Here is a 13897-nt window from a genome sequence, read left to right as displayed (position 1 = left end):
GTGTAGAGAGAGAGATGAAGTGATTTGCACAAGGTCACCTAGCAAGTTGGTTGCAGAGCTTACAATAGAACCTGCATTCGCAGGTGCTAAATGTTAGCCCATGCCAATTATAATGAAATGCAAAATTAAATAGAGTATTATTTACTTCCCAATTTTTTTTGCTGCACACATCGGAGGTTGAGAAGAGAAAAGCCACACGATTTCACACTTCTTTGGGTTTGGTTTACAAGGGGATGTGGCAGAGAATCAAGCAGGGAAGGAAGGCTGCATCTCATCTACTTTGCTCAGCTGATCATAAGTTACAATCAGCTGGGAGAAACAGGGAGAGGATGTAAAAAATGTCTTAAAAGCAGAGAGGCAGGCATGCTAGGATATTCTTCATGAATGAAAAAAGCAGTAGGAACCGAGAAATAAATGGATCAGATATAGGGATAGACTGTAGTAGAGGTACAAAAACATTAATAGCTGTAAAAAGAAAAGGAGTACTTGTGGCACCTTAGACTAATGAATTTATTTGAGCATGAGCTTTCGTGAGCTACAGGTCACTTCACTGGATGCGTTCAGTGGAAAATACAGTGGGGAGATTTATATACATAGAGAACATGAAACAATGGGTGTTACCATACCCACTATAACGAGAGTGATCAGGTAAGGTGACCAATTACCAGCAGGAGAGCCGGGGGGGGGGTACGGGGGGGGAACCTTTTGTAGTGATAATCAGTAATGCTGCCATTTCCAGCAGTTGACAAGAACGTCTGAGGAACGGGGGGGGAGGGGGGAATAAACATGGGGAAATAGTTTTATTTTGTGTAACGACCCATCCACTCCCAGTCTTTATTCAAGCCTAAATGTATCCAGTTTGCAAATTAATTCCAATTCAGCAGTCTCTTCTTGGAGTCTGTTTTTGAAGTTTTTTTGCTGAAGAATTGCCACTTTTAGATCTCTAATCGAGCGACCAAAGAGATTGAAGTGTTCTCCAACTGTTTTTTGAATGTTATAATTCTGGACGTCTGATTTGTGTCCATTTATTCTTCTACGTAGAGACTGTCCAGTTTGGCCAATGTACATGGCAGAGGGGCACTGCTGGCACATGATGGCATATATCACATTGTTAGATGTGCAGGTGAACGAGCCTCTGATAGTGTGGCTGATGTGATTAGGCCCTATGATGGTGTCCCCTGACTAGATATGTGGACACAGTTGGCAACGGGCTTTGTTGCAAGGATAGGTTCCTGGGTTAGTGGTTCTATTGTGTGGTTGCTGGTGAGTATTTGCTTGAGGTTGGGGGGCTGTCTGTAAGCAAGGACTGGCCTGTCTCCCAAGATCTGTGAGAGTGATGAGTCGTCCTTCAGAATAGTTGTAGATCCTTGATGATGCGTTGGAGAGGTTTTAGTTGGGGGCTGAAGGTGATGGCTAGTGGCGTTCTGTTATTTTCTTTGTTGGGCCTGTCCTGTAGTAGGTGACTTCTGGGTACTCTTCTGGCTCTGTCAATTTGTTTCTTCACTTCAGCAGGTGGGTATTGTAGTTGTAAGAATGCTTGATAGAGATCTTGTAGGTGTTTGTCTCTGTCTGAGGGGTTGGAGCAAATGCAGTTGTATCATAGAGCTTGGCTGTAGACAATGGATCGTGTGGTGTGGTCTGGATGAAAGCTGGAGGCATAGTAGGTAGGCATAGAGGCATTCCAGTATAGGGTGGTGGTTATGTGACCATCGCTTATTAGCACCATAGTGTCCAGGAAGTGGATCTCGTGTGGACTAGTCCAGGCTGAGGTTGATGGTGGGATGGAAATTGTTGAAATCATGGTGGAATTCCTCAAGGGCTTCTTTTCCATGGGTCCAGATGATGAAGATGTCATCAATGTAGTGCAAGTAGAGTAGGGACGTTAGGGAACAAGAGCTAAGGAAGTGTTGTTCTAAGTCAGCCATAAAAATGTTGGCATACTGTGGAGCCATGCGGGTACCCATAGCAGTGCCACTGATTTGAAGGTATACATTTGTCCCCAAATGTGAAATAGGTATGGGTGAGGACAAAGTCACAAAGTTCAGCCACCAGGTTTGCCGTGATATTATCAGGGATACTGTTCCTGACCGCTTGAGGCTTGAATAAAGACTGGAAGTGGATGGGTCATTACACAAAGTAAAACTATTTCCCCATGTTTATTCCCCGCCTCCCCCATCCCCACCCCAACTGTTCCTCAGACGTTCTTGTCAACTGCTGGAAATGGCCCACCTTGATTATCACTACAAAAGGTGCCCCCCCCCCCCCCCCGCCCTGGCTCTCCTGCGGGTAATAGCTCACCTTACCAAGCTTATGCTCACGGCTGCTACTCTGAAACCTCAAATAAATTTGTTAGTCTCTAAGGTGCCACAAGTATTCCTTTTCTTTGTGCAGATACAGACTAGCACAGCTGCTACTCTGAAACCTGTCCTTAATAGCTGTGTGGTCTAATGGCCAGTGCATAGGGGCTAGGTAGTCAGGATTTCTGGTTTCTGTGTTCAGATCTGTCACTGTCTCATTATGTGATTTAGGACAACGTAGCCTCCCATTTACCCCATCTGTGCAATGGCTATAAATAATGCTTACCTCTTCATTAATTAATGTTTTGTGAAGCACTTTTAGATCCTCTGATCAAGGATGCCATAGAAAGGCAAGTTATGTTGCAAATTCCTCCAGTATGGCTCCAGTGGAGCTGAATTCTGCATGAACAATGTGCAAATATAACTGAGAAAGGGCTTTTGGAACTTGCATAACGTAAGGCTATTGGCTGTTCCCATGAGTTCTAGATTGTGGAATATTAAGTGCATCTTTGTTTGGGATGCTGTGGGGGGGTCTTTTCTTTACTTTCTGAAAAGGAAGTTGGAAGGATGACAGGCCCTAGCTTCATTACGGGCTGCTCAAAGAGAAGAAAGAGGCACAAAGAGAAACAAAGCATTTCCAGAATCTAGGGAAGACAGTGGTCAACTTAGATATACAGTAGAGGTGACTATGTTCATGGCACTAGCTTCTTTTTTCAAGAATACAGCAGAATAAGATCTAGTGTGTTATGACTGATGTTATTTGCTTGACTGGATACTTTTAAAGGCCTGTTTGCTTGCTCCATACAGTTGCATTTCTTTATTCTGGCAGATCAAGAAGCTTAAACTGAATTAATTAGGCTTCCTCCTGGTGTGAAGGTAAATGCATGTTCTAAAATCCATAGAAGGTATCTCCAGTGGGTAGTTTGACTCCCCCCATAAAATGTGAGTCATGAATAACTAGTAATCTGCACTGAGACAGTTGCTATGCCTTGATGAATGGAAGAGTATGTTTCTGCACTGTAGGGGTAGCCCGGTGTTCAGATTATCAGAGGTTGTATGGGCAATAGAACTCTACATAGACTTAACCCAGTTCCTCATGATCTCTGTCAGAGGGATTGTGGGTAGCAGGGAACATCATTATAAATCTCTGGAATTCGCACTAAGTTACAACTATTTTAGAAAGCGGGATTCTTCAGCATAGTGGATAGACTCCAGGAGATATTGCCCAGCTACGGTTACTTTCATTCAAGCTTAGTGTGAAATGTCTGACCAAAATAGCAAAAAATTAATTTGGAGCCCATGTCCTAATTGGCAAACATCCTATTCTCAGAGTCTAGGGAATTTGCACCTACTTACACAATTACTGAGTGATCTAGATAAAGCCTGGCACCCTTGTGGAGATAGTGCCCAGAGTAACTAGGTCAAATCTTTCTATTTCCAGAAGAGAACCAGCCCAGGTGAGTGCCCTGGACAAGTGTCTCTTTACCTGCATGATCCTAGGAATTGTAACTCCTTTTAAAGTTAATGGGAGTTTTCCCATTGATTTCTGTAGGAGGAGGATTGTTTCTGCTCCTTCTGTAACCAATGGCAAAACTTTCATCATGGTTAATAGTTCAGGAATAGGCCCCTACTCGGGAGCATGTGACAAAGCTCTTCCTATAGCTAAATGTAAAGTCCAGGACTTCCTTGCTGATGAATTTGCTTGTCCAGAATGTATCCAAGCAGAAGTGAGACGTTAACACATTTGGCTGTTCCTGTTCAGACTTGTGATTCATTTGAATGTTCTCTTCTTTCTAGTCATAGATTAGTCAGGTTTATTCTTCGTTGGTTCTCTTGGGTAACTGCCAGACCGTTAGCTCCCCTACTCTGGAGTAAGGATCTATTGAGCAATGTATCCTTCAGTGATAGATACTCAACCTGCAGTTCCTGTAGTCCAGTATTCAACTCTCCTCTTCTGTCTATTTAAACTGCAGCACAGCATCCTGGGAGACAATGCCTATTTAAAACAAAGACCCACTCCAGTGAAATCCAAGGTCCTGAGTCTGCTATGCATGGGACTCTGGTTCGCTTCAGTGGGAGTGTTGCAAGCTGAGAGTTCGAGTTATCCCCATGGTACCTGAGTGCCTCACAAACATTCATGAATTTATCCTCATCACACCCCTGTGAGGTAGGGACATATCATCCTCCCCATTTTACATTTGGCAGATAAATGGGTATATAGTTTTGCCACTAAAACAATGCAAAATTCCCATTGATTTCAATGGAACAGGCCCTGTGTGTTGTGCCCAGGGACGGGTGGCAGAGCCAGGAACAGAGTTCATGTAAGCTGACTCCCCAAAATCACCTGCTTCACTACAAAGCCTTCCATGTTACTGCCATGGTTTTATTTTACAGGTCTGCTTTTCTGGTGGCACTTTGATTGGACTTAACAGCCAAAAACCACATTTTTTAAAAGGTATTAGGTGCCTAATGATACAAATAGACACCTAGTGGGAGTTTACAAAAGCACCTAGTTGTCTAACTCCAATGGGAGTCAGCATGGGTGGTGTGTGACTGGCTGGCTTGGGTAGGCTAGCCCCAGCCCCGCCCCAGCGCCAGGTGGGCAGCGCAGCCCCAGCCCAATCTGGGGGCCACAGCACAGGGGAAGATGAGCAGCAGAGTTGGGCCAGGAGGGGGATTAGGGGCGGAATGTGGACTGGGCCGTGCCTCGCTGTCTGGGGAGGCTCAGCCTCCCCCAGCCTATGATACCCACCACAAGTGTTCCCTCTAATTTTTTATGTCCATGTGCAAAATGAAATTTGCTATGTGCATCAATGTGGAGGTGATGTGTGGTGGGGGGTTTGGAGTGCGGGAGGGGGCTTGGAGGTAGGGGCTAGGGCAGAGGGTTGGGTTGTGTGTGGGGGGGTGAAGGTTCTGGCAGGGGGTGTGGGCTCTGGGGTGAGGCTGGGGATGAGGGGTACTTTTTCAAATCCTATGATGCACCTATCTTTGTCTTTAGGCACCTAAATACCTTTAACAAGGTAACCTTTAATCTGGTCCCAGGAGGCTGTGTAGGTCTTAAGGTTTGGTTAGGTCTGGTACATTGGCTGTATCCTTGGTAGTACTCTCCTTTCTACTTGTACACATGCATAAAAAGTAAATTAAAACAGTCTATACTTTCTCTTAGTTGGCTTTGCTGGTTTGCTTTCACAATGTCCAGTGTTCCTTGGTATGCTTTGTTGCATGAATTTCCTTGCTGTGTTTATTTTATAGACTGTACAGGCTGGAGCTTGAATTCTAGGGAGTTTGCTGAGCGCAGAAGTTGTTTGAATGAGACCACCTCTAAATTCCTGTATGTTTTATGTGTGGTCATTCTCTCTCTCTCTGTATTTAGGGGCCCATCACCATGGCACCTCTCCTTCTCCTGCTCCATTAAAGATCCCAGGGCACTTTTCTTAAGAGCTGGATTTTGTCCCACTGCCCTTGGCTACCAACTCCCCCACATCTTCCATTGCTGCTCCTGCTAAATTGGTTAGTCTCTAACGGTGCCACAAGTGCGCCTTTTCTTTTTGCTAAGGGGCTGATGCCTACTCCCCAGAGGTGGCCGCATTTCTATTTCTGGGATTGTGGCGACTTTAGGGGGCTGGGCCCACTTGCAGGAGGAGCGGCTCCCCTGGATGCTGGGGGTGCCCCATGAGTCCCGTGAGCAGGACTAGGGCCGGGCCGGGCCCGCCCTCTCTCCCTGCCTTGGGGCCGGCGGCAGCGGGACCCTGTGCACTGCTGCTCCCGGCCGGCGGGTGCTGCTGTGGCTGCGGCTGCGCCTCGGCCTCTCCCCGCGTCCTGGGCTCGGCGGTATAAGGCTGGGAGCCGGCCGGCGGGCGGGAGCTCCGGGTCCGAGGCGGGAGGAGCCGGGCTGCGCTGCGGGGACTCCCTGCAACACCCCCCGTCCCTCCGGTCCCCTCTACCCGCAGCGGCGGGGAGCCCCGGGGCGGGCCGCCAGGCAGCCGGCCTTCCCCCGCCGGAGGGAGGGACCTGGGCGAGCCCTTCTCCGGCAGAGAGGAACCGGCTTCTCCGGGGCGCGGGCTGCTCCCGTCATCTCTGCAGCGGGCGGCCCCCGCGGCTTCTGCCCCTTCCCTCCGCCGGCCCGTCTGTCCCCGGGGGCTGCTGCTGTGCCCTCCCGCAGCTCGGGGGAGGGTGTCTCGCACTGCGCTGGGTTCTGCGGGGCTCTGGCTCTCCTGCCTGCAGGCTCTGCCGCTCCCCGGGCCAGCGTCCGGCCCGGTTCTGGTCTCGGGAGTTGTTTTATTTTTTTAAATCCACTTTCCAGGGGAAGACTGGAGCGGTCTGTTGGTGGCTCTGTCCCCTCCTCCCCTTCCCTCCCCTCGCGCTTTCTTGTCCTCTGCAGCGGCCCCTTTGCACCCCCCATGAAGCCCTCGGGGGCAGACTTCCTCTGAAATAGCCGGGCTCTCTTGGAGGGCAAGGGAAAGATGCAGGCGAAAGGCTCCCGTGGTGCCCCTTCCCTCCGCGCTTTGCCCTTTTTGTTCATTGTGGCAGCCCTCCTAGGGCTGCTGCCCTTGCTTCACAGCCATGGCTTGCAGCCTAATCCGATGCTGGCCTCTGAGCCACCCCACCACTACCCAGCAGTTATCAGTGGAAGTGAACCTGGGGACTTCACTGCAGCCCCTCTGGATGTCTCCCAGGAGATTCGCCCTCTAACCAACCACACCAGCACTGGGCACGCCAAGTACCGGAAAGCCTTCCCTGTCCTGGGCATTGACTACACCCATGTGCGGATACCGTTTGAGATCTCGCTCTGGATACTGCTGGCATGCCTCATGAAACTGGGTATGTTGGCACCACTTCTCTGCATGCGGTGTGGGTGGAGGGTATGTATACAGTGCCCAAACTTGCGGGCTTAGGAGGTGGGACTCCTGTGTTCTCTTCCTGATGAGTATCCCTGTGATCTCGGAGAAATTGCTCAACCTTTCTATGCTTTCCACTCTGTAAAATGGGTATAAAACTTGCTTCATAGGGGTCTTGTAAGATTTATTGGTAAAGGTCTCAGAGATCCGTGAATGAAATATGGTATAGAAGTAGCAACTGTTGACCATTCTGTTACAAAGAAATTCAGATGTGTCACTTCTGTTTCCTTTTACAGCTGAACCTCCCTATTGAGGAAGGATGGTCCAGTGGTTAGGGCGCTAGCCTGCAACTTGGGAGACCTGGGTTTAGTTCCTTGTCCTACCACAGACCGCCTGTGAGATCTTGAGCTAGGCACTTAGTTTCTCGGTGCCTCAGTTCCCCACCTGTACGATAGGGATAATTGCACTTCCCCTCTCTCAGGTGTGTTGTGAGATAAATATATTAATGATTGTGAGGTACTGTAAAAGTTGGGGCGTATAAGTACCTAGATACCCTGGAGAGATGAGTATCCCAAACCGGGTCTGAGGTACTGAGGTTCTGACGGAAAATCTCTCAGAACTTCTGCAGCAGGATTAATACCAGTTGAATTCTCCAGAATGTGATGTGAGCACACTTGGTCCTATTGCATGCCTAGATTTCAAAGCTGGCTTTTGACTCTCAGTGTAGAGGTCAAACTGGCCGCTCTCCAACTTGTGATGTCTGTTTATATTCTGTCTTCAAGCCAAGAGTGCAGATGAAGCGTCTGCCTGTTCCTGTTTTGGATGGTCATGGGGCAGCAGGAGGAGACCTGCATTTCCTTTATTTTGTTCCTGACTCTTACTATTAATTATTTAAAACCTAACACCTCTAGAGGCTCTTCTGTAGTGCTCTGTAACTTGCTGAATCTTATACCAGGCTCCTATCAGACTCTGAGAGCTAAAAGAAAGATTGGTGCTTGTGCTGGGAAATCTCATGGCTGGCTGTATCTGCCCTGGTTCTGGTGTAACAGACCCCAAGCACTGGACTGATAATTCAGGGCAAACTGCTGATTGCTGCCTGAGATTATAGAAATGTCTCCCCCCCCCCCCCCCAAAGTTGGTGTGGAAAGGGAGTGTCTGTGTAGACATGAACAGCTTTTAATACTTGCCTGTGGGCCTCTCAACTTTTTGTTTGAATCTAGGGATATAAGTGTTAATCTTTAGGCCCAGAAGACTTCCATGTGTCTGTCTGTAAGATAGAGTGGTTAGAGCAGGTATTGAATCGGGACTCCTGGCTTCTGTCTTCACCCCTAACTCTGACACAAGCTGGGCAAGTCTTTTTAAGTGCTCTTAAATATCCTTAGAAGAAGGTGCCAGACAAATAAGCAATACCGTTGCTTTTCTCTTCGTAGCCATAGTCCCCTCTCAGCTGGCACGTGTTCCATATGTTAAGTAACGTGTAGTAACTGATTTCAGTTACTACACTGCATTTACAGTCTTCCTTACCTCTGTTGGGTGGAATAACGAGGAGACGGTGGCACCTTAAAGGCTAATAGATTTATTTGGGGATAAGCTTCCATGGGTAAAATACCCACTTCAGTTGCATGTGAAGAAGTGGGTTTTTTACCCATGGAAGCTTATGTCCAAATAAATCTGTTAGTCTTTAAGGTGTCACCGTACTCCTCATAGTCTGTATCCACAAGAACAAACACAGCTACCCCTCTGATGCTCTATTGGGTGGGGAAATCAGAAACCTGTATGTGCTGGTAGAAGCCGGGGCAGGGGAGGCTGCTGTTTATTCTGGCCTTTAGCCACACACAACCCGGTTTCAGTCCTGTTAGTGTGTCTCGAGGCATGCTTTGTGGTTGGTGTGCAAGACGTGAAACTGGTGTTCGCAGGTGAAAAGCACCAGGACAGGCAGCAGAAATACCCTGTAAGGAAATATGATGTGCTGAGGGTGGGAAATGGGGTTAGGAAATTTCTAATTTCCAGTAGGTTTGCTGGCTGCCTTCTTTTGTGAGCATCTTCATTTGTCCGAGTGATCTGTAGTGGCTATGCAGAGGCTGCGACAGGGCAGTTTCTGCAGAACTCTACATTGTGGGTTAGGGCTGTTTGTGCTGTTTTAAGGATGTTTTTAGTCAGTAGCAGAGCCTGTCGCTTCTCACACATCGAAGGGATTGTGGGAGTCTGGGGTACATGTTTTAGGAGGAGAACCAGCCTTGCAGCTTTTCAAGGGTGTCTGAGAACCCATTGCAGGTAACTGAGGTGTACTGTGGAGTGCTGGGGGGACAGCATATACCGCAGCCTAGGTTACCTCACTCCTGTTAGGAATTCTAGCATCCTCTTCCATCCCCTTCCTCTTCCTTATTTCCAAGGCTTTTGATGCTGGGTCAGATCAGCCCAGTTGAGAATAACTGTGTTTCTGGGTCTTAGCTCATAGTTCCCGATTTCATCCCTTAAACTAGTGGTTTAACCATATAATCCAATGTCTTCCAAATGAGTGAGTTGCTAAGATCATTGCTGTGGTTGTACCTGTTAGAGCAACCTGGCATCTGGGGCCCCCTGGGAGGCCGCGAGCAGGTTTCAGGGCGTCCGCCAAGCAGAACCAGTGCTAGACTTGCTGGGGCCAAGGGCAGAAAGCCAAAGTCCCACTGCCTGGAGCTGAAGCCTGAGGCCCTGAGAAACTTAGCTTCACAGTGCCCCCTGTGGCATGGAGCCCTGGGCATTGCCCTGCTTGCTACCCCCTAACTCTGGTCCTGGCTTTTATAGTTGCTGTGGCACAGGTGGGCTGTGGAGTTTTTATAGCACGTTTGGAGGGCACCTCAGAAAGTAAAAGGTTGAGAACCCCTCTGTTAGGGAACATGTCCCTGCTTCTGGGAGGAGCATGCTTACTGGCAGTAGCTTACTCTTCACTCCTTGCGCCACCCCTATAGCTCATGGTGTTCTGGCTGTGTAATTCAGTCTTCAGACAGATAGGCAAATCTGTAATTGTGGGGCTGATACAAATCAATGCAGTGGAATCTAAAATGACAGGACTTGGGAGTTCCAGGTTTGATTAACCAGACCAAGGATTTATCCTCCAAACCTTTCATGCTTGCTTTCCCCACAGGGCCTAATATGAAGTGAGGGCAGGATCGGAATAGCTAATAGCAATAATGCTTAGCGCTGTATATAGTTCTCTTTATTTTCAAAGCCCTTTGCAAACTTTGACTTATACCTGTGAGAGCCCTGGGTGGTGGGTAAAAATATTCCTGCTATTTTACAGATAGAGAAACCGGTGCAGAGAGTTTGTGACTTGCCCACAACCACGCAGGGAGACGCTCCGGGAGCTGGGATTACAACTCAGGAGCTTCTGTTTTCTAGTTCTGGGTTTAGTCCATTGGACCAGGCTGCCTCTCAACTGAGGCAGGGAGTTGGTGATTGAACAGCTAGTCTGAATAATCATGCCTGGGCTATTGCAGAGCTCCGGGGGACAGGATTAAAATCCTGTGAAGTGCTGTTCTGGATATCTATAACTGGCGGCAATATGGATGGGCTGCCAGTGGGAAAGAAGCTGAAGAGCTTGGGGTAAAAATTAATGGGCCGTTATCACGGTCAACAGACCCCAGCTATTCTGTCACATTCCTCAATCTCCCCTCCCTCTCCCCCCCCCCCTTCCTGATTTTAAAAACTCCTCTCTTAAAGGAGTCCCTTGGGGAATCTTTGTATGGTGGTTTAATCTGTGCTGAGCCAGCACTGCAGGAGCCTCAGCGTCCTAGTTGCTTGGCCTACCAGCCCAGTCTTGAGGCAACCGATTCCTTGGAATCTCAGGCCCATGCACATTGGCTGACCTTGGCGTGCTCTTCTTGTGCCGTGCTTCAAAGAGCAGCTATCTTGCAAATTTCAGTTACCTGCCAGCTTGTGAGAATGTAACAGGCACTAGAAATGAGTGCTAGTGTAACACAAACACACTTCTGGCTGTGATCTCCACCAGCCATGGAGCACCTGAGGCTAGGACTGATGCTGACTTATTTATTAATTAAGAGGCATTTTAAGATAGAATGCTCAGTGAAGTGCACCGGAATAGGCTGTGGGGATGTAAGTTGAAACACCTTTTAGGTCCCATTGAACATGCGGGAAATGTGTTGTAACAGTTTCTTTTCACTTGTCTAGATGGAACCATACCATGGTTTAACCATGATAGATTTTGGAAGCGTTACACCCGTTATCTTCATTTGTGAGCTTGGTTATATGGAATTAGTTGTATTAGTGGAAACTGAATTATTGTAACATCATTTGCCATGTGGCGAGTTCAGTTGTGTAGATGGCCTTTGATCACCACCCACTCAGGAGGAGATGGGGGTAGCAAAGCTTCTAACCAGCAATTCTGCCGTGTAAAGAATCCTCCATCTGTGTGAAGCAGGCACAGATGATTTCCCCTGGCTTTCGCACTGAGTATCTGGTAGGGCATTTGGGGTAGAAATTTTAAAACTGTTTCTCACATGGCCTCACTGAAGACAAAAATGGATTCTTGTGCTGTTGATTCACCTTCTCTCCCACTCATCCTTTCATTTTCTTTCACGTTTCTCCTAGGTCTTTCTTTACCCCCTGCCTGCTTACAATGCTGTTAGCTAATGTTCTCTTAGTGCAGCATCAGTTGGTAGTACTAGAACCGCCTGTGACTTCAGAACTCAAGGTTAGAGAGAGGGAGCTGACCTTCAGCGCCAATGCCCCAGGAGACAGGCATGTAGTTCAGACATAAATTAATATCTCCCATTTCCACTGAAATGGAAAGAATGCGCAAGGAATGCAAATAAAGACTTACTAACGAATTGCAGTAATAGTGTCATGGCGTCTCTTTTCAGTGCCAGTCTATAGCAGAATAGCCCAGAGACTGGCAGTCAGGCTTTTCCTCTACCACAGATTTGCTGTTTGGCCGTGGGTAAGTCACTTCACCTGTGTGCCACACTTTCCCCACCTGAGCAGTAAAAATACGTTGCAGGAGTGTTGAGGTTTAACTGTGTCAATCAAGCACTTGGAGACCCCCGTTCTGTTTTATAGAAGTGCAAAATATTACTGCCCTGTGTTGGGAATTGTCCGGGTTCAAGGTGTGGCAGCATGTCAGATCCTTTCTCTCTAAGCCTTCCATGCTGCACTGAAGGAGGCTTTGGATGTGAGCTTACAAAACTTTTGATCCTGCTCCTGGGAGCATCTTTGTCCAAGTCACCTTGCAGGTCTAGAGGGCAGCAGGAGTTACGGCCTTTCGCTCCTCTTCTAAGACGTAGCTCAATGACAGTCAAGCTATACTCTGTGTGGTGATGCTTAGATGTCTCCTCCATGCTGAGAGTCCCTGGGAGGCAGTACCTGTTGTTGGGTATGCTCTTCCACCTTGTCTTTCTCCCTCTAGCATGTGAGACATTAAATCACTAGCTGATGCAGCCCTCCTGTTTGGTTGGAGCCTGTTATAATTACTGAGTCATCGCTGGTTTTTCTTCACAGCACTTGGTCTTTCTGAACGTCTGGGTCAGGGTTGTCTGGTCCACAACAACCGCTACACCAGCCTGTCTCTTCAGAGCAGCAGACATCAACCAATACTTCAAAAATATCCATGTAATTGTTAGCTACGTTAAATTAGCTGTAAAGTGATCTGAGCTGAGCATCTATTATTTGGAAAAATAACACTTTGCAGGCTTTCCTCCTGTTCCATGTAGACCTATAGACCCCATGTTATGGATAATAGTCAGTGTGCTGTAGTGGAATTAAAGACGTTTCTGATGTCTGTTAGGCTAGGCTTCTTGGCCCATTTACAATATGCAGGACGAGATCTATTTCAGTAATCCTATGTTACTGTCTCAGAAATGTCACTAACTTCAGCAGACAGCTTCCTGCAATGGCATCTGATTCCTGCAGCCAAATATTCAGTGCTCTTTTTAATTCCTTTTCAAAGTGCCACATGCACACCTATGACACTGTAACAATGAATAAAAAGGAAGGAGGTTCCTGCCCCAAAGAACTTGCAATTTGAGCTAGGAAAAGGACAACAAAGTGACAAAACACAAGTGGAGTTAGAGGGGGATAGGGTAAAAGATCACAGGATATTTTTGTTAGAGCAACCAACAAGACCGGTATATTTTTGCAATGGATAGGCTTTTCAAAAGTACCTAAATCTCCCACTGTCCATGATTCTAAGGCTCCTAAGTCACATAGGTGCTCTTAACAATTTTACCCTTTGGTTCCACTTGCCTAAGCCACTTCTGGAAATGGGACTTGAGCACTTTTGAAAAGCCCACACATTATGAAAAGAGGACCCAACAAGACGTGTGTATTGGTATTTATTGTATCTTAGGATTTTTCAGTGTCTAAGGTTTGAGGATGAGATACCACAGTGGGGAGTGTGGTACAGATACCTACCATGGCATAAGAGGCTGGAGTAGAAACCAGTGTGGGGGAAGTTTGGCTGAAAGACATGAATCAAGAGAAGAATGAGGCTGCATAGTGCGTAGGAGTGGGGAAGGTATTCTGGGCATGAGGGCAGGCATGCCAGAAGGCACCGACTCACAGCTGGGAGGAGACCCGGGACATTCTGAGGCATGGCAGAGCTTATGCCGTGCAGGCGTGGGGAGCTTTCACTGTTACTGGACTCTGAAACCAAAGATCCAAGAAATGCATCTAATGACCAGTTTTCTGTCTTCAGACGAGCTCTCCTCATCATGGCAGTAACACAGGTTTCTTTAAGAAGGTATCAGTCTTATTCCTAGAAGAATT

General features: G+C 47.6%; 1 protein-coding gene across 1 annotated transcript in view; it reads left to right on the top strand.

Annotated features, from left to right (window-relative positions):
• The first annotated feature begins 6070 nt into the window (after window positions 1–6070).
• Window positions 6071–13897, top strand: part of SLC9A1 (solute carrier family 9 member A1) — a 57409-nt gene continuing 49582 nt past the window's right edge. Inside the window, exon 1 of the mRNA XM_048826062.2 lies at window positions 6071–7118. Within this exon, the coding sequence (XP_048682019.1) occupies window positions 6761–7118 (358 nt within the window). The 5' untranslated portion in view covers window positions 6071–6760. The remainder of the gene's footprint in view (window positions 7119–13897) is intronic.

The sequence above is a fragment of the Caretta caretta genome, chromosome 19, assembly GCF_965140235.1.
Source record: "Caretta caretta isolate rCarCar2 chromosome 19, rCarCar1.hap1, whole genome shotgun sequence".
Taxonomy (NCBI): Eukaryota; Metazoa; Chordata; order Testudines; family Cheloniidae; genus Caretta; species Caretta caretta.
The sequence above is the reverse complement of the archived record's forward strand: the minus strand, read 5'-3'. Positions and strand labels throughout refer to the sequence as shown.